This window comes from Leucoraja erinacea, chromosome 20 (assembly GCF_028641065.1).
Source record: "Leucoraja erinacea ecotype New England chromosome 20, Leri_hhj_1, whole genome shotgun sequence".
In the NCBI taxonomy this organism is placed as follows: domain Eukaryota; kingdom Metazoa; phylum Chordata; class Chondrichthyes; order Rajiformes; family Rajidae; genus Leucoraja; species Leucoraja erinaceus.
Genome location: NC_073396.1, coordinates 18192547 through 18218864, shown reverse-complemented (window position 1 = coordinate 18218864; position 26318 = coordinate 18192547). Strand labels below are relative to the sequence as shown.

General features: G+C 44.3%; 1 protein-coding gene across 2 annotated transcripts; it reads right to left on the bottom strand.

The window, feature by feature from the left end:
• Window positions 1–56: 56 nt before the first annotated feature.
• Window positions 57–26318, bottom strand: LOC129706861 (voltage-dependent calcium channel gamma-3 subunit-like). Of its 2 annotated transcripts, XM_055651442.1 has the most exons (4): window positions 26007–26318; window positions 17109–17192; window positions 4862–5002; window positions 57–1293 (listed from the first exon to the last, which is right to left on the bottom strand). In XM_055651442.1, the coding sequence occupies exons 1-4, from the start codon at window positions 26218–26220 to the stop codon at window positions 779–781; spliced, it is 954 nt and encodes a 317-aa protein (XP_055507417.1). In that variant the 5' UTR covers window positions 26221–26318; the 3' UTR covers window positions 57–778. The 2 variants fall into 2 exon arrangements, with proteins under 2 accessions (XP_055507417.1, XP_055507418.1); XM_055651443.1 differs by lacking the exon at window positions 17109–17192.

Here is a 26318-nt window from a genome sequence, read left to right as displayed (position 1 = left end):
GGGCGGATACCTAACGCAGGACATTAATCTCTTACTATGGGCACTGATATTTAACAATGTATAGTTATATAACAAATGGCAGATATCTAACAATTGGCAGATATTTAACAATGGGCATTGACATCTAACGATGGGCACTGACGTCTAACAATGAATAGATATCTAATAAAGGTTGGATTTGTAACAATAGACACTAGTTTCTAACAATGGACACAGGTATCTAACAATGGACAGATATCTAATGATGGGCACTAATATTTAGCAATAGGCAACATTCTAATAATCAGCAGATATCCAACAATGGGCAACAATATCTAACAATGCGCAATGATATCTAACAATGGGCAGATGTATAATAATGGGTGGATATCTAATGGCAGGTTAACAGTATCAAAACTGCCTGACAAATAATGAGTGATGCCAAAAGTTGAATGACCTATGTTTTTATTCCTCTTGATTGTTTTACATAAATCATCGAGGTTCATAATCTAATTCAGTGCTCCTAAACTATTCGATTTGCAACTGTGCTCATATTTTCCAAAATTTTAATGATAATTAAGCATTAAAGTGATAGGAACATATCAATCGTTTGATAAAAACTAGACGCTGCTCTGTAAGGGAGGTCTGTCAGTAAACCGGTGAGTTCATAAAGGGACATGCAGAAGTTGAGAAGGGTGGTGCTATCCGTTAGGAGTTTGTTGGAACCTTTTCCAGGGCGTTTTCAATAGAAACATTTTCATGACTCTAGGTTGGCAGGGAATGGTCCGGGGCTGCACAGTCAGACGGGGGTAGTGCGCCTATTGGCAGCGTTGGACTGAGCACTCCCCTTCCAGTCCTTGGAAATACAGTTGCGAACCTGCAGGAATTTAGCATTCCTTTCGGAAGTCAAGTTTGTTGCCACAATTGCTTTCGAAGAGTCTCTGGACATCGTGTACATTGATATCTCAGTTGAGGGGGGCGAGCTGTAGCCTTTGCCCCCGATTGGAGAAGGGTCCCTCGATCGAGGTTCTGTGGATCGGGAGCTTGATCTCCGCCGAAACCGATACCTGTAGCTGGGAATGCGGGCAAGTGCGGACTTCTTCACCACTTGGCTCCGAGACTTCACCCTCACCTGTCTATTCTTCTCGATGTACATGTGCACTGCTAACACGCCCACTGTCTCAGCAATGATGAATGACAGCGCCCCAAAATAGAACGACCATCCGTAGGAATAATTGTTTTTTTTGGAATCACTCTGTCCGGGATCTGCGTTAGCCGATATGTACACAATGATTCCTATTATGTTGCTTAAACCTAAGGAAGGGGAAAGGATAGGTTATAATTACATGCTGCGATAGAGCAGTGCAAGACTGCCACTAAATCACATTTTTGCAAGGTGGACAAAACATTTCTCAGGTGCCTGATCACAGGACGTCCCACCGAGGTTGCAGCCTTTCATTAACTTCACCAGTCTGATCCTGCTGCAATTCTGGATCCCAGTTACAGGTTTTAGGGAAAGGAAAACCCTGTGAGCAGTATCAAACAGAGAAAAGTGCAGCACAGGAGCAAGCCCTTCGATCCACCATTTCTGCGCTGTTCATGAAGCCAATCCAACCACCTCCATCTGCCACACATGGTCCGTATATCTCCATTCCCTGCCTGCTCATTTGTCAGTCCAAATCACTCTAAATTGGTTCCATGGTGTCTCTTACCACTATTTCCCCAGTAGCGTGTTTCTGGCACTCATCACCCTCTGGGTAAATTAATTTACAGCGAGTGGGCCCCTTATCTCTCACTTTGTAGCTCTGCACCCAAGTACTTGGTATTTCCCCAGAGGAAAGAGACTCAGACTATCTACCCTGTCTCTGACTCACATAATTTTATATAGTTCGATCTGGCTTTCCCCTCAGCCTCCACTAAGGTGTAACCAATCCAATTTTGCCCAACCTCTCCTTACAGGTAATACACTCTAATCCAGGCAACATCCTGATATACCTTTAATGTACCCTCTCCAAAGTTTGTAATGGTGACCAGAAATACACACAATACTCCAAATGTGGCCTGACTAATTTTTTAATAAATCTGCAACATGACTTCCTGACTCTTTCACTCAGTTCATTAAAAGCCAGATTATTGATTTTTTGTTATATTCTGCCCACTGAGAGATAACTGCTAAGAAATAGGATCATACCTACATAGTACTGGAAATCCTTGCTGCAGCTCAAGCCTATTCCTATTTACGCTGTGCAGAATCCCACTGCCATCACAAAGTGACATGTGTACTTTGTGCACACCCTCCCTGCTCATGGTCAGGCACCTGGGGCGTGTGGTGTTTGACCGTGGCCCTGACAGAACTGTCCACAGCATGGCTAACAGTGCAGATATTTGGTGTGATGTGGGCAGTGTTATCTATCCCAACTCAGGAGCCAGTCTAGTGGGGGCAAACATCCGGAGACAGGATAGAAGGTCATAGAGTTAAACAACGCTGATGGAGGTCTTATAGAGTTTTAAAAGTTGTATTTTCCCCCGACTCGACCACTTTTAAGATCCTTTTTAATCTTTCCCCTCCCACTTTAAACCTATGCCTTCTTTTAGCTTCCCACACCCTGGAGAATGACTGACTCTCCACGTTATCAATGCTCTTCGTGATTTTACAAACCTCCATAGAGTCACCTCTCAGCCTTCTTCACTAAAAGGAAAACAGCCCCAGCATATCCTATCTCCTCTTATAAGCCCTCAGTCCCAACATCATTGCTGTGTGTGTTTCTTTCAACCTATGTAGCTTAATTGCATCCTTCCTAATGTGTGGCATCCAGAACTATGCACAGTGTCATTGGTTTGGTCTTACCAATGTCTTGTAACATGACACACAGTTGTAGCATGACGAACCAAGGCTGATACTCATTATCTCCTCCTGTGAAGGCAAACATGCCGAATGACCTTCCATAAGTAAGTCTCTCACTTTTCAGAATTCTATGAAATCGCCATGGGAAAGTGAAAGTTAACGTGGATCTAACCGGTGTCCCTGCATCAGCCTCAGTGTGTAAGCTTACAACAACCTACAGTGAAAGAGCAAAGTGAGGCCTGGCTTTACAATTGGCATGGTTGCAACGAGGGAGCACTCTGTTCCCCATCACTGGCAACGCTGAACATGGTGACAATGTCAGCTTCACATGTGCAAGATGCACAAGTCACAATGGTTGATGTCTCTGTGCATGTTTGCTGGGAGAGTGAACGGGTTAAATTTCCCAAACCATGGGAAAACCTATACAGGTCACGTGGAAAACATACAAACTCTATACGGACAGGCACCCGTAGTCATGATCGAACCCTGGTCTCTGACATTGAAAGGCAGCAACACTACCACTGCGCCACTCCACATATTGAAATGCATGGCTCTCCTGGTTGCACTTGAAAATTTCCACCCATGTAATTCTTTCACATAAGGTGATCACGATTAATGTTGTGGAAGCTGAAGTCTCTAGATAACCCTATTCCTCTTACAACCAAAGATCATAGAGCGGAGCCCGCTCTATAATCTTTGCTTACAGCACTTGGTAACTTGCCTACATATCAGCTCCTTATTCTCCCTCTGCGTGTTGAGAGGCCAGTAGTCTTCTTCTTCTTATGTATGCCGTGCACAGCCTAAAGTTGTAGGACAACTTATTCTATTTGATCTTATTTGATTGTGCACACCAGGTTGATTGCATTCGTCGAAACAGCATGAACCACGTGACGGTTGCAATCTCCCATCCCCGGCCAGTAGTTTATTCCGGGAATATTATCTTTCATTTTATTTATTTTCTATTTAATTTCTAAGGTCTACCTGCAGGGCCTTATATGACATGTCTTCCTAGATATCAGTCCTTATTCCTACAGAGATGTCTCTTTAATCAACAAAATGTCATCATGCTGATCAATCCTCTCGATTTATCTACCTTTCTAGTCAGGCTCCTGGCATATGTAGATGCGGTTCTCGTGTGTGTTTTACCGTGCCCATGTCTGCTTTAGCTAACTGCACTGACCAAGTATTTTCTTCTATGTTTGAATTTTGCCCTCAGCTGTGTATTTATAGTATTTCAGTGTGAAATGACGTAGTATCCCTTTATGTGTAAGGACTGGACCAGACCAAGTGGCGCAGAGTTTGACACACTGTTCCTGTGTGTGAAAGAACAGATTCCGTTCCAGAGTCCCAAAGTCTGTCCCAGCATCCCAGAGTGTGTGTGAAGGGATATAATATTTGTGTGAGGAGAAGCATCCATTGAACTGCTCCACAATGCCAATGTACTGCACCTGCTCCTAGTCCAGCACTGTACCATGTAGTCACATTTTGCAGGTTGGATGGGATGCTGCTATGTACTCATCACCAGGGCGGTATGGTGACGCCTGGGTTCGATCCTGGCTACAGATGCTTGTCTGTACAGAGTTTGTGCATTCTCCACGTGGCCTGCGTGGGTTTTCTCCAGGGTTTCTGGTTTCCTCCCACACTCCACAGGCGCACACGTTTGTGGGTTAATTGGCTTGGTAAATTTATAAATTGTCCCTAGTGTGTGTAGAATAGTGTTCGTGTGCAGGGATCGCTGGTCTGAGCAGACTAGGTGGGCCAAAGGGCCTGTTTCCACGCTGTATCTAAACTAAACTAAACACGAAGAATGTGTAGGAAAGAACTGCAGATGCTGGTTTAAATCGAAGAAAGACACATATTGCTGGAGTAACTCAGCGGGACAGGCAGCATCTCTGGAGAGAAGGAATGTGTGACGTTTCGGGTTGAGGCCCTTCTTCAGAATAATGTTTGGAAATTGGAGTTTAACTCTGCACTGATGATTGGCTGATTCTTCAGAAATCATTTCAGAACACCGTTTCAGTTAAAAAAATAACAAACCTGCAGCAACAAAAAGAATCCCAGAGCTGAGGACAATGCTGTGTTTGCTTTTGTAGAATTCACCAGCTGCTACACAGATTCCTCCCAGGAAGAGTAGTCCCACACTGAGTATCGGGAAGAGGCTGGAAGCTCGGACGATTCCTGCAGAAAGAATGAGCGGTCACCATGAGTGTGTGGGCAGCACATACCTCTCACATCAAGCTCTATCCTTAATCCTACCATGGGGACTTTATCAAATGTCTTGCTATAATTCATGTGTACAACATCCACTGCCCTAGTGTACATGGACATTGGTTCATCCGCCTTACCCGTCAGGCCTCTCGCATTAAAATAAGTGCAATTCAATCCTACAGTCCTTCCTCACTCCCTGTCATGCCTATTCTACCCACTGAACTTTCTTTCATCACAATTCATACTGATTTCCAGCTTCAAACCTGCCTTGGATCCCACCCTCCTGAAAATCTAGTTTAAACCCACTCGTGCAGCATTAGCAAACTGGCCTTCCAGCAAAGTGGTTCTCCTCCAGTTCAGGTGCATCTTCTACTGGTTTCCTCCGCTCCAAAAAAAATCCCAACAGTCCAAAAATTCAAATCCCTGCCCCCTGCAGCAACTACTCAGCCATGCACTCTTTCTAGCCCTATCTTTCTGTTCCAACTTTCACTAGAACATGGCACAGGGAGTAATCCAGAGATTAATACCCTGGATGTCCTGCTTTTTAACCTTTTGCCTATAATCCTACAATCATTTTGCAGAATCTCATCCCTTTTTCTATCAATGTCATTTGTGCCACATGCACAACCACTTCCTGTTGCTCACTCTCCCTCTTGAGAATGTCATATAGCTGCTACACGACATTCTGAACCCTGGGGCCAGGGAGGCAACACAACATCCTAGACTCCAAGCCAGACAGGCCCGGTGCTACTGCCATGTGCTGGTGCAGCTCAAACCTGACGTGTCATCCTCTCCAACAGCATCCTAAACTGCATAGCTACCTTGAAGGGGAATGACCAGGGGTTACCTGCACTCTCTGCCTACTACACTTCCTTGTGGTCACCCACCTACTCCCTTCCAGGTGTGCCCTTAGATGTGTTCACCTTGCTATAAGTATTATCCAAGATGCCCTCAAGGGGTCACAGCTTAAGGATAAGGGGGAAATCCTTTAAAACCGAGATGAGAAGAACTTTTTTCACACAGAGAGTGGTGAATCTCTGGAACTCTCTGCCACAGAGGGTAGTTGAGGCCAGTTCATTGGCTATATTTAAGAGGGAATTAGATGTGGCCCCTGTGGCTAAGGGGATCAGGGGGTATGGAGAGAAGGCAGGTACGGGATACTGAGTTGGATGATCAGCCATGATCATATTGAATGGCGGTGCAGGCTCGAAGGGCCGAATGGCCTACTCCTGCACTTAATTTCTATGTTTCTATGTTTCTATTCTCCCAGATGATCCTCAGGCCCTCCAGCTACATCTGCCAGGAGCCGCACCTGGACGCAATTTCCCCAGCTGTAGTCATCAGGGATACCAGCAGTTTCCCTGACTTCCCACATGCTGCCGGAGGTACACTGCACCATTCTACCAGTCACTGCTACTGCACTGAAACAAGAAAGAAAAGGCACAAAAATCAAACATAACAGGCTACACAACAGGTTCAACTCATTATACCTTTACCTCATACCCGCGTCTCCTCAGGCTCCTCGCCAAAGACTTGTCCTACATGAGAGGAATAGATTGCATGGACGGACAGAGTCTCTTGACCAGAGTGAGGGAATCGAGAACCAGCGGGTATCTGAGGGGTACATTTTTCACGCAAAGGGTGGTGGGTGTATGGAACGAGGTAGTTGAGGCAGGGACTATTGCGATATTTAAGATGCAATTAGACAGGTACTTGGATAGTACAGATTTAGAGGGATACTGGACTAAGTGGGACCCATTGGGTCCCAGTCACACGGGAGGCCTGGTCCCCCAACACAACCCGTTCCCCAACGCAATATTCCACCACTCACCCATTCCCCCAATGCAACCCGTTCCCCCAACGCAATATTCCACCACTCACCCATGGCCCCTAACTATGCAGGCGCGGCTCATTTCTCCTCATCCCCCAGCACTCCCTCCCCTCCTCTTCATGTGTGGGAAGGGAGGAGGGTAGGGTTGGGGAGGAGGGGAGGAGAGGAGGGGAGGGACAGTGGGTGTGTGTGGCAAGGGGGTGTGTGGGGTGGGAGGGGAGGAGGGGAGGGAGGTGTGTGTGTGGGTGGGGGAGTATGGAAGGGGGGAGGGGGTGAGTGGGGGTGGGTGGGGGGGGTGTGGGGTTGGGATATGGGGTACCTTTTTAACGCAAATTAAAAAAAACGCAAACCGGAAGAGGACAAGATTAGGGTTTTAGTAATAGTATAGATGAGCCAAACGCAGGCAAATGGGATTAGTGCAGATGGGACATGTTGGTTGGTTGGTGTGGGGAAGGTGGGCCAAAAGTAGGTATGTTGCAAAGCTATCTTCAGCGGCGCTGCAGTTCTGCCGCTGCCCGTGTGCGCGACTTTGGCGCCTTTGAGAGGGGGGCAGTTTAAAACTTGATTTTCTCTAGGCTGTTGAAATCGATGTTGTTCAGCCTACTTAGTTGCTGACGAAAATCGCTGCGAAATTCGTTGGCTGCAGGTATTTTTAAACTAAATTGGGTTATTTAATTGTCATAGTAGATTAAAAATCATCCTCTAAAGCCGCAAACCCCGACAATGGGACAGATCTCATGTAGGGGACAAGGCAAGGTAGGTTGTTTATTTTTACATTAAAAAGGGCTTCTTAAGATCCCTTTATACAAAATTTTATGTTGCGAGTAGCTGACTTGGGGGCCCATTCAATCCTGCAGTATCTTTCATGCCATATGGGCTTCAAATCCACCGCAATGGCAGCGTTCCAAACCAGTGCATTCCACAGAATCCCACTCGCAAGCTGATTTAAATGGCCATTAATTTACAGCAATTGAACACTAAATTCCTTCCATTTGGCCTATAAATTAATGTCAATGAGATTTAAAAATCATGTTTTATTGTGAATTCTTGTGTGAATGTTCTTTGGACACTTAGGCTATTTAAATATGTTAATCTTTCCTTAAGAAATGGATAGATGTTTAGATCTGGTAATTGAATTTTTGAATTAGCTACAATTGGGTAACTAACTAATTATATGCTTTAATTTTAGGTCATCCAAGTAAGATTGTTTAATATTTGTTTCAGAATGCTTCAATCTATAATAACTGAAATTTTCTTTCAGTTCTCTTAATTTTTAATAAAGTTATGGGCTTTAGACTGTTCTTGATCACAGCTTTTGTGTTAAATCAATGGAAAATCAATAGGGAACAAGATGCTAATTTCCGAGTATGAAAATGGCCATAACCTTTTTTAATACTGAAGATATGAAAGTGAATTAGGTGTCAAATTAAACTTCTTTTTATGCTTTACCTGATGGGATAAACTACAGACTTGATTTTTAAAATCTCACAATTTTGTAACATTGCTACCAAAAGGCCTGTTTCCACACCATGACCATGACTTAACCTCTGCACAGCCTCTCTCCCTACATGGCCACTCCAAATGTGCCACTTCACTACACCTTGCCTTCTTTTTATTAGCTGCTCAATTAGCCAATTTGGATGATCCAACCTATCCACGGACTTGCTTTCAAGGCTCCCACACTGCTCCAACCTGATATTGGCTCAATTGCAGCCTTTCTCCATTTAAAAAATACAGGCGATCCCTGCGTATGATGTGGGGGTTGCCATCCTAGAAAATAGTCAGCATTGCTGTTCTCCGTAACATTAAACATCATCTGCACATGCATCAAGGAACGTGAGCTGCAAAGAGCTAATACTGCTTTTATTTATTTACTTCTCTGCACATGCATTCCAAGAAAGCAAATCTTATTCCATATCCCAGTTCAGTTAGAATATGGAACATGAAACAGTACAACACAAGAAAAGGCCTTCGGCCCACAACGTTTGTGCTGAACATAATGCCAAGACCATCTCTTTAATTACCTGCACGTAATCCATTTCCTTCCTTTCCATGCATATCTATATGCCGATCAAAAGCCTCTTAAATGCCATAACTACCAGCCCTGGCAGCGCGTTCCAGGCGCCCACCACCTACTGTTGCCCCACGTCTCACCTCTTAACTTTGCCTCTCTTATCTTCAAGTTGTGCCGTCCAGTGTTTGATTTTTCCATCCTGGGAAAAAGGTTCTGACTGTCTACCCTCTCTATGCCTCTGATGATTTGATGTACTTCTATCAGGTCTTCCCACAGCCTTCCCTGTAGATACTGCCCCCTAATCCAGGCAACCTCCTCTGCGCCCTTTCCAAAGCCAGCGCATCTTTCCTGTAACGGGGCGACCAGAAATGCACGCTAGATTCCAAATGTGGCCGAACCAAAGTCCTATAAAGCTACATCATGTCATCCTGACCCTTATACTCAATGCCCCGACCTATGAGGGCAGCCATTCCATGGGCAGCACATGGGCGGCACAATGGCATAGAGCCAGAGACCTGGGTTCAAACCTAACAATGGGTGCTGTCTGCGCGGAATTTGTACGTTCCCCTGTGACAGGGAATCAATCATCGGCGTGGACTTGGTGGGCCGCAGGGCCTGTTTCCAAACTAAACTATACATCTTCTTTACCACTTTATCTACGTGCGTTGCCAATTTCAGGGAGCCATGGCCTTGGGCCCCAAAGATACCTCTGTACATCAATGCTGTGGGGGGGGGGGGGGGGGGGGGGTCATCCCATTAATTGTGTATTTTCCCCCGATTGGCCTCCCAAACCGTCAGGCCCAGAGTAATCAAACGTTAACCCAATCATCCCTGGGATCATTCTCGTAAACCTCCTCTGGACCCTGTCCAACACCAGCTCATCCTTCCTCAGATATGGGGGCAAAAACTGTTCACAATATTCCAAATGTGGCCAGACCTGCACCATATAAATCCTCAGCATTACATCTTTGCTTTCATACTCTAATCCAAATTGATGTTAGCATTGCATTTCCCTTCCGTACAACCAACTCAATCTGCAAATTTGCCTTTTGGGCATCCTGACACTGCCAAGTCTAATTTCTGAATCCTCTCCCCATTTAGACAGTAGTCTGCGCATGACTGTACACTTCGCCATACTGTATTCCACTGGCCACTTCTCTGCCCACTCTCCCAACCTGTCCAAGTCATTCTGCAGATGGCCTTCTACCTCAACACTACCAGCATCTCCAACTATCTTCATATTATCCCCAAACTTGTGCACCAAGCCATCTATTCCATCATCACGATCATGAAAACATAACATGAAAAGTTGCACACTCAACACTGACCCGTGCACACTACTTGGCACTGACAGCCAGCCAGAAAAGGCCCCATCTTTGCCTTCTGCCCATCAGCCAGTCTTTAGTTTAGTTTAGTTTAGAGATACAGAGTGGAAACAGGCCCTTCAGCCCACGGGGTCTGCCCTGACCAGTGATCCCACACACTAACACAATCCTACACATACTAGGGACAATTTACAATTATATCAAGCCAATTAACATAAGTCTTTGGAGTGTGGGAGGAAACCGGAGATCCCGGAGAAAACCCACGCAGAACATGACTTGGAATTTGTACGGGGAGAACATACAAATTCCGTACAGACAAGCACCCATAGTCAGGATCAAACCCAGGTCTCTGGCGCTGTAAGGCAACAATTCTTCCACTGCACCACCATGCCACCTTATCCATGCTTCTATCCACGCTAGTACCTTGCCTCTAATACGATCACTCCCTTATTTAGCAGCCTCACGTGTGGCGCCTTATCAAAGACCTTCTGAAAATCCGTGTACAACATTTACTGACTCTCCTTTGTCTATCCTGCTTGTTATTTCCTCAAAGAATTCCAACAGATTTCCAACAGTCACGCAAGATCTCCCCTTAACACAACCATGCTGACTTTTGCCTATTTAATCATGTGTTTCTAAATACCTCCAAAACCCATCCTTGCTAATGGACTCTTACCAATCTTACCAATCATTGTATTCAAGCTAACTGACCTATAATTTCCTTTCTTGTGCCACACTTCCTTTTTAATTAGTGGAGTTACATTTGCAATTTTCCAGTCTTCTGGAACCGTTCCTGACTCTAGTGATTCTTGAAAGATCACTTCTAATACATCCGCAACTGCAACAGCTACCCCTTTCAGAACCCTGGGGTTTACCAGCTAGAGTGTGGTCCTGACCTCCCATCTACCTCACTGGAGACCTATGAACTATCTTTAATCACACTTTATCTTGCACTAACAGTTGCAACACTTTGTCATTTATCTGTGCACGGCGGATGGCTTGATTGTAATCATGTGTGGTCTTTTCTTTTACTGACTCTTGAATTTCTAGCACTTTGCTGCGAAGACTGACGCAAAAACCTTATCCAGTTAATCCGCAATTTTTTTTGTTTCCATTACTACTTGTCCAGCACCATTTTCCAGAGGTCCTATGTCCACTCTTGCCTCCCTTTTGCTCTTTATGCATCTGAAATACTTTTGGTATCCTCTTTTATATTATTGGATAGCTTTCCATATTTCATCTTTTCTCCCCTTATTGCTTTTTTAGTTGCCATTTGTTGGTTTTTAAAAGCTGCCTAATCCTCTAGCTGCCCACTAATCTTTGCCAAGTTATATTCCTTCTCTTTTGCTTTTATGCTACATTTGACTTCCTTTGTCAGCCACAGTGACCTTATTCACCCCTTAGTATGTTTCTTCCTCTTTGGAATGAAAAGATCGTGCATCTTCCAAATTACTCCCAGAAACCCTTGTCATTGCAGCTCCACCGTCATTCCTGCTAGAATGCAAGAGGAGTTTAGACGAGTTTAGAAATGCACTGAGTTTGGATGAATTAAAAAAATGCACTGTAGATTTGGTACAGACAGAGGGCACGATCTCCACTGTGTGACAACTCCAAGAGAAATGCAGAGAGCAGCAATGCCCATGATACTGTCTCTTTTTGCACTGGTCTGCCATTGAGAGAGACCCTGGAGCAATCTTCCCAAATCTGGTCACACACACAAATTCAGTGCCATGTCTATAAATTATGACACGGAAGATGTAATTTTAACCAGTGGATCTGTCACAGGCCTGAATTCGGTACAGAGTGGTGTAAAACATGGCTGATTGGGACAGCAAAGTGGTGCAGTGGAACAGTTGCAGCCTTACAGCGCAAGAGACCCAGGTCCAATACTGATTACGAGTGTTGCCTGTATGGAGTTTGTACGTCCTCCCTGTGACCACATGATTTTCCTCTGGGTGTTCCAGTTTCCTCCCATATTCCAAAGATGTGTAGGTTTATAAATAAATTGGGTTCTGTAAATGATCCCTTGTGTGTAGGATAGAACTAGTGTATGAGTGATTGCTGGTTGGCATGGACTCGGTAGGTTGAAGGTCCTGTTTCCATACTGTATCTTGACACTTAAAAAAAAACATCATCCCAACATTACTAAACTTTACTCACCACAGCACTGTCGCTCACTTGCAATGAACGCCGCGTGCAGACAATCTAGAGGACAAATGGGAAACTGCCCAAAAGAGATTACCCCTGTAGCAGAAACAACGTCGATCTCACGACAGAACCAACATCACCCTTGCTGCAGAACCAACATCACCAGCGCTCCAGAGTCAGTGTCACTTCTGCTCCAGAACCATCATCAACACTTCTCGAGAACCAACTTCACCACCGCTTTGTAACCAATGTCAAACCTGCTTTGGTACCAAAGAAAGGCAGAGCCCACAATGGTCCATTGTTGGCTGTGGGCTAGGTGATAATGAATTATACAGACTGTGAAACTCAACAGGACAACAGTGAAACTAGTACAATGACTAGGGTGGAAGAGGGGCAGAGAGAGAAGGGATATCAGGATTACTTGAAATTAGATAAATTAATATTCATACTGCCCAAGCGAAATATGAGGTGCTGTTCCTCCAACTTGCATTTGGCCTCCCTTTGACAATGGAGGAGGCTCAGGCTCACATTTATGGCACTTTCCTCATCATCCCTCTTGGTTACTTCAAAAAATCCAATCAAATTAATGAGACACGGTCTCCCACGCACAAAACATAATGTCTTTCCCTAATCAACCACTACATTTCAAGATAAATGTATGTCTTATCCTACAGAATCCTCTCCAGTAACTTTAGATGTTAGGCTTACTGGACTAGAATTTCAGGGTTATTCTTTGTGACCCTTGTTAATTAGAGGCACAACATTTTCCACCCTCTAGTTTTCCAGTATCTGTATCTAACGATGATTCACACATCTTTGCCAGGGCTCCTGCAATGTCTTCTCAAGCTCCACATAGTGTCCTTGGATATACTCGATCAGGCCTGGGAGATTTATCTATCTACATACAATTTACGATGTTCAGCTACAATGCAGACTGTCCTCAACTCATTGCCATTTCATTTCCCTAGTTCTCTAGTCTTCATGTTATTTTTTTCTGCGGTATAAACAAAGAGAAGTCTTCATTGAGGAACTTGTCCATCTTCTGCGGCACCATTAGATTCTCCTTCATCTTCTCAACCTGAGCTATCTCAAAGGCCCTATCTTGCCCTTCTGATTATCTTCCCACGTATGCTCCTCAATCCACTAAAAGACCCCATGGATTTACATGATCCCTGCTACCAATACCTGACCCATGCTCCCTCTGTTTCCTGACCAGAGTCTCAATTTTTTTCATCTTCCAAGGTTCCTTATTACGATCTAACTTGCCCTGCACTCTAACAGGGACATGCATACCCTTAACTCTTGCCATCATACTTTTAAAAGCCTCCCATGTCCACACATCCCTTTGCCCGCAAACAAACTACTACAATCAACTTTTTCCATGTTCCATGTTCCTGTCTAATATTGTCAAAGTTGTTGACCTTGCTCCAGTTTCCAGAGGTCCATTACTACTTGTCCAGCACCATTTTCCAGAGGTCCTATGTCCACTCTTGCCTCCCTTTTGCTCTTTATGCATCTGAAATACTTTTGGTATCCTCTTTTATATTATTGGATAGCTTTGCCATATTTCATCTTTTCTCCCCATATTGCTTTTTTAGTTGCCATTTGTTGGTTTTTAAAAGCTGCCTCATCCTCTAGCTGCCCACTAGTCTTTGCCAAGTTATATTCCTTCTCTTTTGCTTTTATGCTACATTTGACTTCCTTTGTCAGTCACAGTGGCCTTATTCACCCCTTAGTATGTTTCTTCCTTTTTGGAATGAAAAGATCGTGCATCTTCCAAATTACTCCCAGAAACCCTTGTCATTGCACCAAGGACTTTACCTTGAGGATCTAATTGTAAACAACAGTTCCGGTTAGTTTAATGTAGAGATACAGGGTGGATTAGGCTCACCAAGTCTACGCTTACAGCGATCACCCGTATGGTAGTTTTATGCTACACACCAGGGACAATGTTTTACAGAAGCCAATTAACCTGCAAACCTGTATGCATTTGAAATGTGGGAGGAAATCGAGCATTAGGAGAAACCCACATGGTCACAGGGAAAACTTATACATTCCATACAGACAGCACCGTAATTAGGATCAAACCTGGGTCTCCAGTAAGGGCAGCAACTCTACCGCTGCGCCACTGAAATAATAAAACTGTGGTTGCTGGTCCCAAAATGCTCACCCACTAACTCTTCAGTCACTTGCCCTGCCCCATGCTTTGAGAGTAGTTCAAGATTTGTCCTCTCCTTATAGGGACCCGTCACATAATGTTTAGTTTAGTTTAGTTTAGTTTAGAGATGCAGCATGGAAACATGCACTTCAGCTCACAGACTTCAGCAGAGTGATGCAACCACCGTCACCTGTACGCTAGTTACTGTATAATCTAGCTCCTAGCCCTAAAGCCTGAGGAAACTTTCATGAACACACTTCACAGATTCCACCCCAAAAGTGTGGAATTAATCCCCAATAGTGAAACAAAAGAACCCCTGCCACCTGCACCAACTCCTCAGCCACATGTTCACCCGCCGTCTTCCTATTCCTACCCCCACTGACACATGGCCCAGAGATTATCACTCTCGAGGCCCTGTTTGTTAACCTCTTTCCTAATCCTTTTATTCATTTTGTAGGACCTCATACCTTTTCCTCCCAATGACATTAGTACCAATATACACAACAACTTTTGTCTGCTCACCCTCGCCCTTAAGCCAATTCTGCAGTGGCTCAGAGGCATCATGCACCCTGGCACCACGCACCATCCTGGAGATCCGTTTATAACACATAATCTCCTGCTGCCTCTCCCCCTCTTCTCTCCCAATCGCTCTGTCTGCTTCACCCTACCCCTCTGTGCACTAGAACCAGATGCAGTGCCACAGGTCTGACTGCTGCTGCTGCTATCTTCTCCACAGTCATCCCTCAACACTATCCAAAATATATAGCTGTTTTCAAGAGGAATGGCCACAGAGCATTCCTGCATGCTCTGACTATTTCCTTTCACTTTCCTGGTGGCCATCCATCTACATTGTGCCTTACTTTAGGGTGTGACAACCTCAGTATTACTCCTAGCTATGACGTTCTCAGTCTCTTGGACAATCCTGAGGTCATCCAGCCGCTGCTCCAGTTGTGTAAGAAGGAACTGCAGATGCTGGTTTACACCGAAAATTGACACAAAATGCTCGAGTAACTCTGCGGGTCAGGCAGGATCTCTGGAGAAAAGGAATAGATTATGTTTCGGGTCGAGACCCTTCCCCAGACATCCTGCTGCTCCTTCTTATCTATGTTGACCAAGATACCCCATCTACACAAGTCCCACATGCCCGCATTTGGCCCATTTACCTCTAATCCTTTCCGATCTATTTACCTGCCCAATTTTTTCTTAAATGTTGTTATAGCAACTGCCTCAACTACCTTCTCTGGCAGCTCGTTCCATATACTCACCACCCTTTGTCTGAAAAAGTCCATCAGGTTCCTAATAAATCTTTCCCCTCTCACCTTAAGCCTATGATCTTTGGTTCTTGATTTCCCTACTCTGAGTAAAAGACTGTGCACTTACCCTATCTATTCTAAAGATGTGTGGGATGTTGAGGGAGTGGATGAGAAAGATGGATAACAGAATGAATGTGAACGGGTGATCGATGATTGGCGTGGACTCGGTGGGTCAAAAGGCATGTTTCCATGGTGTATCTTGAAAACTAATAGCCAAAACTGTCCATGTGTTTCTCACTTGTTTTCTCACTCATTGCATAAACTCTCTCTTTCTCTCACTTAGAGCATGTAAATAAACGTAATGATCCTAGCAACAAGGAACACAATTCACTGTGTTCTGCTGAAACATATGTTAAGATATTGGCACAAACTGTCAATGCCTTCAATGATTAGCAGAAGGTTCGAAGGAGGTGATGAGTCAAGGTGGTAAATTCTGGGGGAGGAACCAAGGAGTTGGGATCGCAAAATCAACTAAACCAAGATTTTGGGATTCGAACATATCAATCATCAAAAATGCAAATACATGGAGGTAAAGCATTCGGTAAACAGCTTTTGGTGTTTAATAAGAAGATTACAACAGTTGGATAAATCCAAATGCTCTATTTATATGCCATAATATACAATGTGTATTATTTAGATTTCACCACCAAAAATGCACTGCAGAATGGATCCAAAGTTATGGAAAATTTGGCAGATATTTATTTGCATAGAAAACTATTGAGAGTCTGAGAATTTTGACACCCGAAGCCATAGAGGCAGAAACTGTTGCATCTTTTGCAGAAAATAAAACAAACATTTAAAATGGGGAAAAAACATGATATAGCATTACAGGCATAAAGTGTATTGATTGGAATCAGTTTTTTACTTCTCTGAGTTTTCTATGGTCAACAGAACTTTACAAAACTGCCCAAATATATGAGGGAAGGCGAGGATTAAGGGGGAGGCTTTAATTGTAGTATGTAACATATTAAACTACCCTGTACTAAGAATAAAGCTGGAATATTAGTCAACATATTGGTAGCCAGCGGACTCACATTTAAACAAGAACTACGTGGCAACAAAAAATGAGACATTTTTGTGTGTGAGCTTGGCAGAGATGAACAGGCTCAGCCATGAGCATAATTTGCTTATTATGACTTTTTTGAGTTTTATCTTAAATAACGTGTTGATCACATAGGACGGGTTTATTATATCTGGTTCAGAGAGGTTAATCACGTCTTTAAGTTTCACATTCCCTTTGCAATAAAAAAAACATTCAAACTGTGTGGAATTCTCTTGGACACTTACGCAATAAATATTCCGCTGTGTCTTGTTGATAGTCTGCATCCTCAGGGAAATGATCAATTATTTTGCAGACTCCTCTGAAGGTACCTAATGGAACACACAATTTAGAGCAAATACGCACTGAAAAAAGCCCCACAAGAACAAAACTGCGTTCCATTTTTTAAAATGCCAAAATGTCTTGAGCCTGGGGAAAGGTGATTTTTGAAATTAATTTGAGGTCTTATGCTGAAGATTGGTATGTTTTATGCTGATCACAACAACATGAGGAAAAATATTTCATTGTCCACATTCAGTACTTAAGAGTCATCAATACACACAAGAAAAAAATCATCCAACTACAGTGGATCGTGCTTTGACCTTGATGACAGAAATAAATAGTACTACTACCTGAGAGATGACAACAGTGGCAAAAATATCTGAGATTGCCTGATAGAGTTTATCAGCGAATATCTTTAAATAATCTGTGCTCTGTAAATCCAATAGAGCATACAACAAACAGAACAGTGCAGTGTCCATGCCGAACATGATGCAAGTTAAACTAATCTCCTCTGCCTATACTTGATCCATATCCCTCCAATTCTCTGCATATCCATGTGCCTATGAAAAATCCTCATATGTGCTTTCAAGGTAAACAATTCCAGGCACCCTTCACTCTGTGCATAAAAAAACTGGCCCTGCACATGTTCTTCTCTCACCTTAAAGCTATGCTCTCTAGTCTTTGCCTTTATAAAAATCTGACAATGTGTAATTTAACCACATGTGTTTTTTTCTATTACAAATCTCAAATTGTGCAGTACAGAGGCAAATAAATAAATGATGAGTCTTTGTCCCAAACATTATGGAGGGCACTGTAGCTCTCTTTTCCAACTTTCTCCCCACTATTTGAATAAGTCCAATGAAAGGTCCTGACCCAAAGTATCGCCCGTCCATTTTCTCCACAGATGCTGCCTGACCTGTTGAGTTACTCTCGCCCTTTGCTCAAGATTTTAGCATCTGCAGTTCCTAGTGTCTCAATAACTCTCAGTTATTGATGCTACACACAGTCCATGCCCTCCACGCGGTCATTAATGTCACATTCAATTTAATTAAATTAGTTTAATTAAACACTCAGTCAGTGCTGGAGCAATTTGTTCTGTTCCACATACACTCACTCCTGGCACATACAGCCTTGGTACAGCACAGTTATTAATGTAACACAATACTTGTTGTAAACACATCAGTGCTGGGACACACTGTCCTGTTACACACACATTCAGTATTTGAAAAGACAGTCCCATTACACATAGTCAGCACATGTATGGCTTGCACTCTGCTTTCAGAAGGCTTGACCTGCCTGTTTTGCACGCCAGTCATTATTCCTTTGACCTGGAGCTTTTGCTGTAGGAATGACTATGTGTCTACATGACTGCATCTCAGGCTAACAATTCTTTGTGATTTGGGATCTGTGGACACCATTTTTTTATGTGTCTGTATGTGTGTCACATCAGCTAACAATAATAATACGCGTTCAATAATGATTGCATTAATCGACCGCTTTCAGTGGCGGGTTTAATTGACTAACTTTGTGCCTTCCATTAAAAGTAATCTATTCTGCCAACGGTGATGGAATGGTCAATAACAGTTGTTGGCTATGGCCATGGGTCGGAGTGAGGGGGGAACTGCTGATCCATACCTCCCGGTGCCCTAATTAATTAATGATCAACAATGCACCACAATCCACAAAATGCAGTCACCCTGCAAGGCCCCACACCACTGAGGAAAGGCATTCACTGGGGGAGATAAGGCGGAAAGGAGCTTCCATTCACCAGTCAAATGGCCCTAAGCATACACACAGATTTATGTCAAGAACAAAAATAGGAAGAGAGCATTCACCCCAATTAAGTCCAGTTCTCTCGTACAGTATCTCTTCCACCAATGTCGGTCAACTGGTACAGGAAATCACATGGTGTACACACCTTTTCTCAAGTTTCTGCATTGGAGCTCGGTCATAACCTTATGTTAAGAGTGATCCAATGAGTCAAGGCTAATACAAGGCGAATAACTCTATGACTGAGTGACAGAAATGTACCATTCCATCACAAGGTTTCTGGAGCGCTAGTATGGGTGTTGTGGGCCAAAGGGACTGGTTTCCAGAGGGCTAGTATGGACATTGTGGGCCAAATGGATTATTGAGCTGGCAGCTCAGTCACTCAGGCCTGATGGGCTGGCACCTCAGTCACTCAGGCCTGGTGGGCTGGCAGCTCTATCACTCAGGGTTGGTGGGTTGGCAGCTCAGAAACTGCCAGAAATTCTGCCCAAAACAGGTGAGAGACTCTCTGAGAGAGAAGGGGGCGAGGGAGGCAAATCAATTTTAGACATTTTTCATCTATTTCTGCAGATCACAGCAATGAAGGAGGAAAGTCTATCCTGGCCTGGATCTCACAGGGAGCCAATGAAGGTAGGGAGAAAAATACTGGGGTGAGGTTTAATACTTGCAGGGGGAATACTTACTGATGGGCCGAAGGGATTCCCTCTGGGCTAGTACAGGCCTGATGGGCTGAAGGGCCTATTTAAAAAAAATTATGTGAGTTCCTTACATCCGTACTGCATACATCTACATTACATCCAGTGTCTAAGCCTGTGAAGAAGGCCATCCAGGCAATAAATTGCTCAGTTGCCATCTGTTTCGTGGAGGGGATTGAGGGTGTACATACTCCTCACTACGCAGCTCAGGTCTCCGGTGACTGCGATCTCGAGCTGGTGTTCATGAGCTGCACACACATTCGGGTTTTACACAAATGTAAGTTAAACATATGCTCTTCTGTGCCGCGGTTCCTACTGTGTTTCTGTCTCATATATTTTTCTAGCATTAGACCTAATATTAAATGGAGTACTTAAAATAATTAATTGGACTTAGTACTAGTTTGGAGCAACTTCTAACTAAAGATCACAGACAACAGTTCCTGAAGACCAACTTTACACAACTTGTTGACACTCCTTCCACCACAAGGACTCGTGAATTAGAACTGCAATGGAATCAGCCCAGTAGTGTCATACTTATGCAATCAGTTGAGCAAATTTTACTCAGAAACTCCTCACCTGTTACCTCTGGTGGAATTGCAAACAAATGTCCATCCAGCAAACCATAACACAAACGGAACGCCAGATCCTGATCCCTATTTCCACATCCCAATGGTATTCACTTCCACTGGAGAGTCCGGTTTGGGGAGGTATGGGTGGCTCCGTATATGTTGGCCAGTTCCATTGTGAAGGGGCCAGTTCTCCATTGGTGAAAGGGTGTTTCTATGTTGCAAAGGTTGGTTCTTTATAGCAGGAGCCAGATCGATCTTGAAGAAGCCGATTTTGTATTGGAGAGCTTCAGGTCGAGACCCAAGTTCTGTGTTTGGGAGACCAGTTCTATTATGAGAAGTCTGGTTCTGTCTTGGGTTGTCCAGTTCTGTGTTGGGTAGTCTGCTTCTATGTTAGGGAGGAGCCGGTTCTGTGTAAGGGAGGCCATAAATATAATTGTGGATATCCTGTGAAGTTCTTAGAGTGGTATCTATAATCAGAACTAGTGAGCAGAAATTGATGGAAACACTGAGCAATTCCGACAGCAACCACCTACCCTATACTTCATCAGTCTGAAGAATAATCTTGTCCCGAATAATCATCTGTTCATTTCCCTCCACAAATGCTGCCTGGCCTGTTGAGTTCCTCCAGGTGTTGGTTTTCTTGCTTAAATATCTGGCACCTGCAAACTCTTATGTTTCCAAGAAGAAGGAGTGAATGGAGTAGCTGGTTGGTCTGATTAGGTGGAGGTTAGTATGGAGCATGGACATCACTAGTGTGGTGAATGGTCAATTGCTGAGATGTGCAATCTATTATTTTGACCACAATCTGAATTATATTCTCTCTAATCACTGACTGATGACTGGAAATAGCATATATCTGTCAATCATTACCAAAGCCTTCACAAAATAGAACCATTGCTTGGATTTCCTTGGCATACAATACTCATTAGAAAAGACCCAGTCTCTCTGCTCACTCCCCCATGGAAAAGAACATGATGTTACAAACAATATTTGTAAAGGTTTGGCAGTAACTTCTTGCTTTTGCACACTCTGCCTCCCAAGGTCCATGTGAGGCCTTTATAACAGACATCATCAACATCACACAACAAAGCCCAGGATTCAGCTGAGAAGGTTATTGGCTGCAACCTTCCCTCCATTGACGAACTGTACACTGCAAGGGCCAGGAAGCGAGCGGGTGAGATCATCTCTGACCCCTCTCACCCAGGCCACAAACTCTTTGAATCACTTCCCTCTGGAAGACAACGCCGGACTGTCAACGCCACCACAGCCAGACATAAAAAAACAGCTTTTCCCCCCCATGGGTTTGTAGCTCTACTCAATAACCAAAAACCTGTGGCCTCCTTTTGCTCTGGTATTTAATTTAATTCACATGTTAATCAATAATGTTTTATTATTAATGTTTAATGTTTTATTTATCATTCCTAACTATCACTGTATGTCATGTTGTCACTTGCGGGCAGAGCACCAAGGCAAATTCCTTGTATGTGAATACTTGGCCAATAAACGTATTCATTCATTCGTTCCCAGGAGCTCACAGTGACAACAGGAGGAAGTAAATAACCTCTCTGGCATTATCTGCTCTACAGTTCAATTAATGGCAGTCGATGTCCACATGGGAGCGCATGTCTCTATCACAATGCTGGAATTGTACATTTAAAGACTCTTTGCAGACAATCTCCTACTCCTCCCTTATTCCTACATATACCTTTGTGACCATGTTCTGTTTTTATTTCAATATTTTCTTTCTTCCAGAATCTGAAGATTTTGACTTTTATTTAAAACTTTAAGGCCTCAGTTATTCTTAAAGTGACATTGCTTCCAACAGTTCGTGAGTTAATAATGGGAAGATGCAGATTTAAGGAGATTAGGAAATGAACCAGAGTCCATATGAGGAAAGCTATTTTACCTGGAGTGTGTTTGGTAGGAGAATGCATTGTCTGAAAAGGTAGTGGGCACAGTACATTCTAAATTGGATAAAAAAAATGAAGAATATGAGTTAATGGGCAAGGGGGATGTCAAGAAAGGAGAGGGAAGTCTTATGCTGTGTTGAGCTATTCCACAACTGAAGCACAGTTTAGTGGAACAGTTCTGGGAATGAGACATTTCAACTGTGTGGTCAGGATGCAATAACCAAGATTGTTTTTCTCTGGCCAAAAAAGGTTGGTAAGGTTTCTGGTAAAATTGTACAAGATTATCCATGTTTGACACGTAAACAGAGGAAGGTTGCTTCATGAGAATAGAGGACCAAGGGACACGTATTTAAAACGTGAGTAAAACATATGTATCGGTGCAAGGGGAATTATATTTACACAAGCACGTTAGGATATGGAGTTGCTGCAAGTAGGAATGGTAACAGCAGAATCGGCGCTTTCAAAGGGGAATCGGTTAGGGTTTTGGAAGGAAGAAACCAGGAACATATAAAGGGACAGAGGAGGCAGCCACCTCCCTTGCCGTTGACTCTGGTTCAATTTCTAATCTAAATCTGGATCTTCTGGTTATTAATTCCAACTTCTGGAAGCAATTTAACTTTAAGAATAACAGCCCTTACTGTTTTGAATAAAAGTCAAAATCTGCAGAATCTGGAAGACAGAAATATTGAAATAAAACCAGAATGTACAAACCGAGGTATATCTGGGAATAAGGGAGGAGTAGGAGGTTGTCTACAAAGACAAAGTTTGTAATATGAGTGTTTAGGCCTTTATCACACCAGGTCATATGTTCACTACACTGCAATATTTAAATGTTGTCAACATAAGCATTTTGTGAGCAGCTTATTGTGGAACATGCTTGTTTTCTCTTTGGTTCAGTGCATCTGATGAGGGATGGCTGGTGACTGCTTTCAATAACCAAAGCAACACTGCTTTATTTACCCAAGGTTATTCTTTCCATGAAACATGATAGAAAATGACTGCAATGAATCTGACAGAGGCTTTTCTGACTAAGCACCTTACAGTCCTTAGGGCATGAGCTCCAATGGTGAATTTTAAGATAACCAGAAAAGTGACTTCCAATGATAGGTCAACTTCAAAAATCAGAATGCTGGAGGCACTCAGCAGGTCAGGCAGTATCTAAGGAGGGAAATGGACAGACAAAAGCAATGCATCAGACCGAAAAAGGGTCCTGAGCTGAAATGTTGCAGGTCCATTGCAACCAGATGCGACCTGATCCACTGAGTTCCTCCAGTAATTAAAATGAAATTTAAAAAAGAACTGCCGATGCTGGTTTATACCAAAGATAGGCACAAAATGCTGGAGTAACACAATGGGTCAAGCAGCATCTCCAGAGAAAATAGATTGGCTATGTTTAGGGTGTCACTGTATGGCATGTTGTCACTTGTTTTGGGTGTTGGGAGTCTGCTTGCGCGGGGGGGGGGGACAGGGGACTGGAAGCAAGATAAAAAACAGGACAAATTGGGACCGGCAACAGAGGTTCCCTGATAGACTGATTGTTGGCTAGGGACGGTATAATTTCAAGAGGGATGCATTGTTGTAAACTGTTATGAACATTCTCTAATTTTAGGTAACTTCTGCATACACTCCCCTCCCCATTCTTCTACTCCCAACCCCTTTCCTTCACAAAAAAAAATAATTGAACGGTTCACAACGATGTACCTCTCTTGGGATCACACTGTCCCTCGCCAATAATCAGCCTATCAGGGAACCTCCCTGCTTGAGGTCATCTGTTGCTGGCCCTGATACATCCTGGTTTTCCCTTGCGCGCGCGCGCACACACACACACACACACTCACACTCTGAAGAAAGGTCCCAACCCAAAACGTCACCTATCCATTTTCTCCAGAGATGCTGCCTGACCCACTGGGTTACTCCAGCACTTTGTTTTTCCCCCTCATGATTCCAGCATCTACAGCTACTTGTGTCTCACTATGAACTGTTTCTTTCATTTTACAGATGCTGCCTGACTTGCTGAGTATTTTCAGCATTTTCTGTTTTATTTCAGATTTCAAGTTGCTGCAGTGCTTTGAATTGAAATCTCATAATTTCAACAAAATGTTATTCCTTTCCCCATTACCCCTCATCTCCCACCTACATATTCTCCAGCCACATCATCTGTGATTAACAGGTCTTCAACACCCCGGGCTCCCAACTCACCTCTCCCCTAATCTTCACTCTGTCATAGACATTCACCATCTTCTCTCCACCGAACAGTGTTCTGCATCTTAAAACTTGTTTTCATTTTAGTTTTCGAGTTGCAGCGTGGAAACAGGCCCTTCGGCCCAGGGACTCTGTGCCAACCAACCACCACCTGTCCACTAGTTCTGTGCTACATCCTAGGGACAATTTACACGAGCCAATTAACCTGCAAACCTGCATGACCTTGGAATGTGGGAGGAAACTGGAGCACTCTGAGAAAACCCAAGCGGTCAAAGGGAGAAGGTACAAACTCCGTATAGACCGCGCCCGTAGTCATGAGCGAACCCTCGTCTCTGGCGCCGAGGCAGCAACTCCACCGCTGAGCCACTGTGCCGCCTTTTGCTCCCTTTCTAACGTTCTCGTTTCTGGATGTAAAAGCACCAAACTGAAACATTAACTCCCTGTCTGTTGTCGCCACAGATGTTGTCTGATCTTCTAGCATTTTTTGTTTAATTCAGATTCTCAGCATCTGTCTCGTTTTACTTAAAAAAAAACACTTTCTTTTTTATAACCATATGATGATATACTATACACATTCCTGGCTCACGCCCGAGTGACACGTTTCAAAATGATGTATTTAATGGCAATACAGACCAAAAATAATTTGTTCATTTTTGTCTGGAAGCTGAAAGTCCTTTGTAAAATTGATTCTCACCGACGGCTTGTTCTGTTTAGTCATGTTACAGCGAACTCTAAGCTTTCTGGTATTCTGAAGAATTAAGTGATCACATTGAAACACACAAGATTGCACAGCGGGTTGAGAGAGTAGCCGCGTCGATGGTCCTGTGGCTGGGGTGCTTACGAACAGGGTTAGCCGTGGGAATGCGATCGGCCGTGGGAAGAAATTCCTTCTTCCCGAACAGAAGTGAATCTTTGGAAATTTGAGATGCAGGGAAACTTGAGCGCAGAGCATATTCGCGAGAGCGATCAATTGATGTTTGCATATTAAGCATGTCAAAGCAAGTAGGGTTAGCACAGGGTAGTGCTACTTTCAATCGTGTTCTCTTGAATGGTAAAGGCCCGGGGGTTGTGGGGGGAGGAGATGTGGGCTCCTCATGTTTTCATGTTCTGATTATTATTAATCTACCGTTTATTCCCCTCTGCTGCGTTCTGACAGTTAACAATGAGAACCCCCCTTTGTTTATATATATATTTGCTAGAAAGGTCACAGAAATGCCGGAGATGTGTCAAAGAGCAAGGTGGAGTTTTCCGCTGATGCTGGAGAAGTATTTCCCGCGTTACAATGGTGTGTTGGTGCTGCTCACTGTGGCTGCGAGAGGTGCTTCTACAGGGGTTAACATGCCAGCAAGGCATCGCTTCTCCCGGACACGGTTACCAGTGCATTTGTCCTTGGACAGGGGGGGTTTATTCTGCTCTCGGAGGACAGTTGTCCCGTTATAACTCTGATTAGTCCGGTGTCGGGATACGTGGGAACCGGGCATAGGGCAGGGATTTGGAGGGGCTGGCGGGGCGCCGATGGGAGAAGGGCCGGGGGTCGCGGGGTAGAGGGGGACGTCCAGAGTTCCCGGGGAGTGGGGGGGACGTGGCCCCGGGGAATGAGGGTCGGGGTCCCGGGAGACGCGCGGGGGTCCCATATGTGTGGGCCGAGGTCCGAAGAGACTGTCAGGTAGCCCAGGCCAGGCCAAGGATGCAGGGGAACGGGCTCCGCCGCCACCTACCTTCCAGACAGCAGGTTCTCCATAGCCCCGAGTGGGTCATCACCTCCTCGTTCTTGTGAACCGTGTCGTTGTCCCCGCCGCCCTTACTCCGGCACACGCCCCGCGAGTACAGCCAGTAGTCGGTGCCCACGGCGATGGTCATCAAACTGAAGGCACCGAACGCCCCTACCGTGGTCAGCAGCATCTGCATGCCGCGCTCGACGCCGCCCCCCATGCCCGGCCCCGGGAGCCAGCCGCCGGCCCTGCTCTGCTCTGTTCCGTTACCCGCCAGAGCACTGAGCAGCTGGGTGCCTCGGCGGCTGTGGGGAGGGA